Source organism: Penaeus monodon, chromosome 43 (assembly GCF_015228065.2).
Source record: "Penaeus monodon isolate SGIC_2016 chromosome 43, NSTDA_Pmon_1, whole genome shotgun sequence".
Lineage (NCBI taxonomy): Eukaryota > Metazoa > Arthropoda > Malacostraca > Decapoda > Penaeidae > Penaeus > Penaeus monodon.
The window spans coordinates 17212342-17222341 of record NC_051428.1 but is presented as its reverse complement, the minus strand read 5'-3'; the positions used below and the strand labels follow the sequence as shown (position 1 = coordinate 17222341).

Here is a 10000-nt window from a genome sequence, read left to right as displayed (position 1 = left end):
GAGAAAAGGAAGATATCAGAGGGAGCAGAGATACAAGGAGAATTAAAAATCAAATATCTTTTTTTTTCAGATCATCACAATCTTAAAAAAGGTAAGAAGAGAGAGAGAGAGAGAGAAAAAAAATAGAAACAGTCAGGAGGTACACTCCTCCATAAAAAAATCGAAATAGACAAGTTTCCCACAAAAAAAAAAAAAAAAAATCTCACATTTTCTATGTATCAAACTTGCAACGTTTCCTTCAAGTTTTGTACACATACCGGGTTCACTTCCTAAAACAATTCAATTGGTCTTTATATCACTGGCCACTTACTTATTAATTTTCACCCAAATTCGTCTGTAACTTTTTTTATGTAATCCTGCTGACAAATTAAGAAATTAAAAACAAACAGACAAACAATCAGACAATTAGCTTTTATTACATAAGTTCCTTTGCCAGAGGTATTGACAGAAAACCCGTAATACGTAACAGGCATAATACATAATACATAACATGATATTCATGCATTATGGTATATTTATATCAACTCGCGGATACGAAATGAAGCTGCAACACATAATTTATCACACTACAATGACTAATTATCAACAAAAGTAAGCTACACAGCAATATTCCACAAAAAAGTTATAATCAGTTTGAAATATTCTGATTTAATATATCACAATCAACTTTGTAAAATATTAGTTTTTAAATATCCATACTGAGCACAAACAGTGATCGAGTTCAGACCACTGTGAGAAACTAATATGATATTATTAAAAAAATATATAATGTGAATAATCAATATTACGATTTTATAATGACAAATTAATTTAGGATTCATTTTTATAAGAAGTAGAAATCATACTGAAGGACAAGAAGTAGAAGATTATGATAAAAACAGGAGGAAGGAGGAGAAGGAGAAGGAACAGAATGAGAAGGGAAATTCAGAAGGAAGAGGAGAAAAAAAAAGAGAAAGCATAATGAGAAGAGGGGCATAAGAAGAAGAATGAGTAGGAGAAAATGAAGAGGAAGCAGGAGAAGAAAGAAAAAAGAGACACAGAAGGAGGAGAAGCAGAATGAGAAGTGGAGACATAGAATAAGAAGTGCAACAAGTAATTAAAAAAGAATAAAAACACAAGAAACAGGATGAGTAAGAACGTTCTTCCTCATCTCCCTCCTCTTACGCCTTCGCCATCGTCAACCACCTTGGCAGCTAAATCACCACCGACTTCGTGCGCCTAACCCTCAAGGAAGGCCAGGTACCGGTCTTGGAAAAACTTGAACACACTTTCCATGCATGCTTGTGATGTCCTTTCGTGTGTGTTTGTTCCTGCGAGATGAAGGAAGGGTAAGAGCAAGGCATGAACAAGGGTTAATAAGGTCTGAAATGGCTTGTCATTTGTATAGCTCAGGCGCGCTAGCAGAGGGAAGAGGGGAGGGGGAGTGGTTAATGATTCTGATATAAAAAAGCTTGTCACACGAACAGCGGAGAAGCTTATTTACTACAGAGTGAAAAGTGTGAAATTTATTGGACATGTATTTTTTTATTTGTTGGTGGCGAAAATTCTCGTGTGACCGGCCCTTAAATCAAAAGCAGATTTAAGGGCCGGTTAGATAGAGCAGAAAAAAAAGTTTGCAAAAGCCGTTCAGATTTTCGGCAACGCGTTGGGCTTATTTTACGTCGTCGTTTAAACTCCGCCCCTTTTTAGCCTGAAAACCAGCCTGAAGTTCGTGACTAGAGGCCCACCTCGTTTCTAGTGTCCTCACTTATTTTCACTGGAGAAACCTAGTCGTGTTTATATTTCACAGCGGAAATGCGTGAAATATATCTCTAGATCATTCTGCATTCAGAGATCAAAGACATAAACGATGAACACAGAGATTGTCTTCGTTGTTGATAGATTCATTGGAAATACCTGGAGACTTTTCCTCTCAAACACACGGTGTTTAAGTTGATTTCTTCGATTTTGTATATTCCCAATAACGTGTGTTTGTATAAAGTTTGAACATGTAATATGGCTTTGATAGCAATGAATGTTATAAAATTTAAGAGAAAAATTGGAAACTGCATGAAATTAAATAAACACGCTCATATAAAGCTGATAAAATAGCAAAAATTGTTTGTCGTTACTGTAATCGGACGATGCGTAAATGTCATATACCCAGGGTTAGACCCCCTCATAGCGAGAATGAAACTGATACAATTTTACGAAAATACAACCACGGCAACTCAAAAAAGTGATGATGATGATGATAAGTGCTGGCCGATTTATGTACTTCATGCTTCATGTGTAATTGAGAATGAGAGAGAGGACAAGAGAGAGAGAAAGAGAATGACAGAGATAGAGGAAGAGAGAGACAAAGAGAGAGAGAGAGTGGGGAAGAGAGAGAAAGAGGGAGAGTGGGGAAGAGAGAGAGAGGGAGAGTGGGGAAGAGAGAGAGAGGGAGAGTGGGGAAGAGAGAGAGAGAGAGAGAGAGAGAGAGAGAGAGAGAGAGAGAGAGAGAGAGAGAGAGAGAGAGAGAGAGAGAGAGAGAGAGGAGTCTCTGGGCAAGTCGAGCGGCCATTGTTGATACTTGAGTGTAGTGTGTGGAATGAGGTGTTCGATAGTTTTTCCCTAACTCTCCCAATGCCTGGCAGTGCATTCACCAGCCAATCAGTATCTCTGGGGATTAATGATGCCATCAGCCGAAGTCTAGCGGGTTGGAGTTTGCACTCTACCAAAGATGGTCTTAGAGAAGAGAAAACGAGGATTCTAGCAAATCAGTGGAAAACGGGTTTCAATATTCACACCGAATTTTTTAGGACAATTTAGGTAAGTGGGCGAAGGTACAGAAAGGCGAGGTTCAACTAGTCTGGTCTGGGAATATCGTCCTTCGGCCAGACTCAAGTGCGCTGCCTTCCTAAAAAAGTGTTCTTTGCTCGAATTATGCTGATGTTATTTCACGGACAAGATAGCAGTAAGACCACGAAGAACAGAGTGACTTACTTTCATTCTCGTTAGCCATTAACTTACCAGCTGACACCATTTTCATTCCATTTTCCATCGTCGGCAGCTCCGTGTCCAGCGGCTGGTCACTCGTTTGCCAGTGTCGGGAGATCTGGCGGGGGAAAAGAGATCGAAAAATTGAAATTGAAGCGTTTTATTTAGGAAACACACACACACACACACACACACACACACACACACACACACACACACACACACACACACACACACACACACACACACACACACACACACATATATAGTACATGCAATACACAAAGATCAAATCAAATGAGGCTCTGCCTTTTGAGACCCAGAGGTCCCTTGAAGGCAACGAAAAAAAAGTTACATGGAATATTTAAATCAAAACGGCTTATAGTGGCTAAGAAATATAAACAAGAAATTTACAATGGATATATATATACCTCTATACATAATACATTATGTGCTAACATAAATGCATGTTTACGTAGTATGGTATTAAACAAAACGCTAAGGGAAAACCATTTTAGTCTAGTTCTTGTAAGTAAAATAAATCCTGACTTGCACTCGCCTACTAATAATTCCTTGTTTTGTATTTGCTTATCTTACTTACCTTTCTACAAATGATTTCTTCTTTTGTGTTTATCTTATCTACCATTATATACCAAATTTGGGTCATTTATCTCATCTACAAATTATTTCTTGTTTTGTATGCGTCTAACTTATCTACCTTCCATTATCAGCATCGTTATAATCTACCATTTTTTTTGTTCTGAATTAGTGTATCTCCTCTACAAAATATTTCTTGTTTCGTATGTATTCACCTCATGTACCTATCATCATACTTTTTTGTTTTGTATTCTGACCAACTTACCAACGTACATGTCTAACTCTAGAATATGTATGGAAACACATGCCAATGACTTAAATACATAAGGTGCTTTAGTGTTTTATAAAAGAAGTTAGTGGTACTCTATAATAATGTAGGTGATCTGAAACAAGGTCTATTTATTCCTATATATAGACCTTGATCGGGAAAGCTCTAGGTGAGATTAGGGTTTGACGGTCCCTCTCCCCCTCCGTCTCTTTCTCCCCTCTCCCTCTCCGTTTCTTTCTCCCCTCTCCCTCTTCATTTCCCTCTCCGTCACTCTTTCCATTTCCCTATCCCTCTCCATTTCCCTTTCTCTCTTCCTCTCCCTCTCCATTTCACTTTTCCTTTCTCTTTCCCTCTCCATTTTCCACTCTCTCTCCCTCACCCTCGAGGCACACCCTCTTCGAACGGCCTTTGACCTTGGCTCCATGATTTGGCGTCCGTGGCTCCGAGCGAGGTCACTGTATCCTACCTGTCCTGTCTCTCTCTTCCCGTGCTTGTATCCATGCTTAGCCGTCTCCTCATCCGTCTCCCTTCCGCGTCTTTTCTTTATTTCCCTTCTCCTCTCCTGCCTCTTCATTCAGAGAGAGAGAGAGAGAGAGAGAGAGAGAGAGAGAGAGAGAGAGAGAGAGAGAGAGAGAGAGAGAGAGAGGAAGAGTAGGAAGGAAGTTGACAGAGAAAATAATGAATGGAATAAAGACGAAGTAAAACGAAAGAAACGAAACGAAACACACACACACACACACACACACACACACACACACACACACACACACACACACACACACACACACACACACACACACACACACACACACACACACGTATGTGTATGTGTGTGTGTATATATATATATATATATATATATATATATATATATATATATATATATATATATATTATATCTTTCCTTCCCCTTTCCCGAACTTCCCTCTCCCTACCTCTCTCTTCTCTTCCTTTACCTTCCTCCCCTTACCTTTCCCCCCGCTTCCCTTAGCTTCCCTCATCTTTCCTTACCTTAATCAGGTCACTGTACTCTGTGTGGTCGGCGATCGTGTGGGTAGAGCTCGTCAAAGCCACGGCGAACACACGCTGTTTGAAGTCCTCTTTATATTTGTCAAACTGAAAAAAAAAGATAAGGATGATTATGATGATGATGATGATGATGATGATGATGATGATGATGATGATGGTGATGGTGATGATGGTGATGATGATGATGGTGGTGATGGTGATGATGATGTTGGTGATGGTGATGATGGTGATTATGATGATGGTGATGAGAGGTGGTGGTGGTGATGATGGTGGTGATAGTGATAGTGACGATGATGGTGATGATAGTAATGATAATAACGATGATAATAATAATGATGATACTACTACTACTAATATTAATAATAATTATAACAATAATACCAATAATAATCACAATAGTAACAGTAATAATTATCAAAACAGAAACAACAAAAATAATAACGATGATAACAATAACAATAATAATAAGTGAACATAATGATTTACTTTTCGTGGTGGTGATGAGTGTCGAGTGAAATCAATAATAATAAGAAAACAACAGTAACAAAGATAAAAGTGTGAGTTTGTGACAACAATAGTAAGAAAATACAATTACAGCATTAATTACAAAGGAAACACAACAAAAACATATTTGAAATAAAGTAAAAAAAAAAAAACAAATAAGACAAATACAAGAAACCAAACGAAATAAATAAAAAGCAACAAAAACAAAACAAATGCAACAAAAAAAAACAAAAAACGAACAAATAAGACAAACACCCAAAACAAAATAAATAAGACCAAAAAACAAAACCAGATAAATAGAACAAAAAACAAAACAAATACAACAGCCACGAGGAGAAAGAAAGAAAGAAAAGAAAAATAAAAAAACTCACCAAACTTTTCGTCACCTCCCCGCCGTAACTATGCCCAACAATCGCTATGTGTTTGGCCTTCGACTCCTGCAGGTAGGCCTCCCACACGTAGGATGCATGAGCCACTGCGCTCTCGCTTCCCTGTCGGAGGACAAGAGAAAAGGGAGGTGAACAAGGGAACGAGGGAGGGGGGCAAGGCAACGAATGAACAAGGCAACGAGTGAACAAGGCAACGAGTGAACAAGACAACGAGTGAACAGGGCAACGAGTGAACAAGACAACGAGTGAACAAGGGAACGAGGGAGGGGGGCAAGGCAACGAGTGAACAAGACTAGTGAACAAGGCAACGAGTGAACAAGTTAACGAGTGAACAAGACAACGAGTGAACAAGGCAAAGAGTGAACAAGACGAGTGAACAAGACAACGAGTGAACAAGACGAGTGAACAAGGCAACGCGTGAACAAGACAACGAGTGAACAAGACAGCAAGTGAACAAGACAGCGAGTGAACAAGGCAACGAGTGAACAAGAGAACGAGTGAACAAGAGAACGAGTGAACAAGGCAACGAGTGAACAAGACAACGAGTGAACAAGGCAAAGAGTGAACAAGACGAGTGAACAAGACAACGAGTGAACAAGACAACGAGTGAACAAGGCAGCAACGAGTGAACAAGAGAACGAGTGAACAAGAGAACGAGTGAACAAGGCAGCGAGTGAACAAGACAACGAGTGAACAAGGCAACGAGTGAACAAGACAACGAGTGAACAAGACGAGTGAACAAGGCAACGAGTGAACAAGGCAACGAGTGAACAAGGCAACGAGTGAACAAGACAACGAGTAAACAAGGGAACGAGGTGTTTGAAATTCCAAAACAACTTTATGATATATTTTGAAATGGGTAAGGAAGGGATGACCTATAAAGTTCAGAGAAAGTGGTTATCATGTATTGTGCACACTCATGTGCAAACACACACACGCGCGCGCGCGTACAAGTTCATACAAAAAATAGGAAGGAAAAGGGTTTCTAATCTTCATTTCTCACGAATTTATGTTTGAGCCATACCATTACTGAAATAATCGAGAATCGTATAACTAATATAGAAAAAACATTAAATTTTCTAGTCACACGAGCATTTGCGAAAAAGAAGGCTGGGTGGGGGTGGGTGGATGGATGGGTGGGCGGGAGGAAGAATAGATGGATAGACGGATGGCTGAATGCATAGGTGGATACATGGGTAGGGAGATAAATACATGGAGAGGGAGAGAGAGAGATAGAAAGACAGACAGATAGATAATATGTCAGAAATGAAACTTACTTTTATCATTTGTTTCTGGTTTTCAACGATCCGAGAATTATCATTGGGATTCATCACCATTACAGCATAGCCTTCTCTTCGCGCAATTTGTATGTATGGGATCTGAGTTCCCGATTCGATGCCTTCGTTGATGGTCAGCCTGAAATTTCCGCAAAAATCATCCAAAGAAAAGGAGAAAAAGAAAACAAATGAATAAATAAATAAGTGAACAAATAAATAGATAATAAAAAGGAAGAGGAGCTGAGTTTTTTTAAAAGAAATTGTATTTCCTCATACAAGAGATAACGAAGCTTGAAACTGGCATTGGCGGTCAACCAGAAATTCTAAAAGATAATATATAAAAATGGAAAAAAAAATGTGCCGATTGTTGTCCTTGAGTTAACGGGTCAACAACGTGGCAAGTTCTAGTCAGTGTCTAGTGACTTATACTAAAAGATATGCAAGTAAAAATACATGTAAAATATACGTAATTCACAAAATAGGTATAATTGGATTTGCATTTATAAATAGAAGGGGAGTTAGGGAAGAGAGAGAGAGAGAGAGATCTATGTCTTCAGTTTATACAGTATACAATGCAGAATCACAGTATATACTAACTGTATTATAACCTAAATATGCTTCAGAACAAAAATAAAGTGGCAATACCGATTACAAATATATTTGGTAACGTAAAACGAAGTATAATCTTAATCTACCTATTACTGCCGCAGTAATTCAGTTCCTCTTACAAACTACGTCATATTAACTAAAAACACATCAAGACTTTGTAAAAAAATAATAATAATAAAAATAAGAACACTGCTCTCTAGCATTGAGTTACCGATTACAAATATCTTAAACATCACCGATGGTTAACAAGGTTGATAAGAATAACAGACAATAAGATTTGTTCTGGTATATAACGAAAAAAAACTATATATATATACTTTAAGGCCCTTTCACACATGGACTTTTTCCGTCAGTTTTTTCTTTTTTTTTCTTTCTTTTCGTTTCCATATGAACTTATGCAAATGGACTGACCCATAACACGACCAAAGCAGTTAACAAAGACGCCATCAGTGAGGTCCCGGGAATCACACGGACATTCTCTAAATATCATTTTAAATATTATATATATACATATATATATATATATATATATATATATATATATATATATATATATACATACATATATATATATATATATATATATATATATATACATATATATATATATATATATATATATATATATATATATATATATATATATATATAGATATATATAGATATACATACATATATGTACTGTATATGGAAATATTCTAGAATAATAGATTATATTTACATTAACTTATTAAATGGAGTTTATATTAAAAAAAAAAAGTTGCATAGAGCCTGCGAAGCACAAGTTCAAGGCGGCCTTTAATCAAATTCAGGCGGAAACTCATAACTTGACGGAAAAAGTGCTAGTGTGTTAGGACCTTCTACATGTGACAGGGCTACAGAATTGGATGACATTACAGACATGCCACATCCACTATGATTTTTGTTTTTACATAGACGGCTCGACAAAAAGTCACCAAGGAGTCAATTACTAGTCCTACCCATCTCGTTTTTCCTTCATTTCTTGTATTTTCAAAAATTGCTACTGGTTTTTTCATATTCCTGTAGTAATCATATCAATAATAGTAATAACAGTAATAATCGATTTGAATAGCATGAAAACGAAAAATCAAACGGGTGAAAACAGGTGAGGTCACTAGTGGAGACATCTATCTGTGATAAACATAACTACGGGGGCAGTACATGTACCCCCCGTTTATGGATCGATTCATAATGAAGTAACAAAAACTCGTGGATAGGTTCTAAAATAAATAAGTGACAATGAATTAACAACAAACAATTAAATACACGAGCAGAATGAATTAATGAATACATAAACGAGATGGTTGAATAAATAATGAAAATAACACATTGAAATTAAAACTGATCACTTATCAACACAAATATTTTGAATTCTGCTCTATAAACCAGTCTGCAATTGAGGGAACCGAGTTTTATGTATGTATAAAGACGTCTGTTGATGAAAAGCATGGATATTTAAGAGATGATGATAATGATGATAACAATAATAATGATAACAAAAATAATGATTGATAACAATAATAATGATAATGATGATAACAATAATGATAATAATTATGATGAAAATAATAATTATGGTGATAATAATAATGATGATAATAACGATAAATATTCATAATAGTATTACTATTAATAACAATACTATTACTACTACAACTTCTACTACCACAACTACTATTACTACTATTGCTAGTAATGTTGGTACTGATATCAATATTAATATAAATACGAATATGAATAAATAATAATAATAATCCTACCACTGCTACCACTAATAATAACAACACCAATTGACGAAAAGAATAAACGCTTCCAGCATACCAAAACGTCCCCTCCCCCCCGATTTCGAAAAGGACACACACTCGACCCCTTCCCCCTCCCCTCCTCTTCCCCTTTCCCCTTCCCTTTCCCCCACCCTTCCCCTTCCCCTCCCTCGCCCCTCCCAATACTAACTTCCGCGACCACTGTCCGGCTCTGACGGCGCCGCTCCCTTGGATGACTATCAAGATCTTGTCATCGTTGGTCATGAAGTCACTCGACAGGAACACAAACGTCTGGGGGTCGCCTGGCCTGCTGTTGATGGGGACCGAGGCCTTGATCATGCCGCATTCCCTTTTCACGAGCTGGTACACGTCTTGCTGCACGAGCTGGAAGAGAGAGCGGGGTTTTATTTATTTAGTTATTTATTATTTTATTTATTTATTTATTTATTCATTATTATTATTATTTTTAGAAAACGGTGATCATGAGAAGATGAGATAGATGGATAGACTGTATTATTTATATGGTTACTTTATTGTATTATTATTATTTTTATCTTTTTTTTTTTTTAATAATTTGTTGAG

The 10000-nt window shown here is 37.1% G+C and overlaps 1 protein-coding gene across 1 annotated transcript in view; it reads right to left on the bottom strand.

Moving 5' to 3' along the window:
• Positions 1–392: 392 nt before the first annotated feature.
• The window catches only part of LOC119568375 (cotranscriptional regulator FAM172A homolog), a 13851-nt gene continuing 4243 nt past the window's right edge, over positions 393–10000 (bottom strand). Inside the window, exons 4-9 of the mRNA XM_037916846.1 lie at positions 9609–9802; positions 7026–7164; positions 5731–5850; positions 4838–4942; positions 2995–3079; positions 393–1310 (exon numbers count right to left, since the gene is read on the bottom strand). Of these exons, the coding sequence (XP_037772774.1) occupies positions 1219–1310; positions 2995–3079; positions 4838–4942; positions 5731–5850; positions 7026–7164; positions 9609–9802 (735 nt within the window). The 3' untranslated portion in view covers positions 393–1218. The remainder of the gene's footprint in view (positions 1311–2994; positions 3080–4837; positions 4943–5730; positions 5851–7025; positions 7165–9608; positions 9803–10000) is intronic.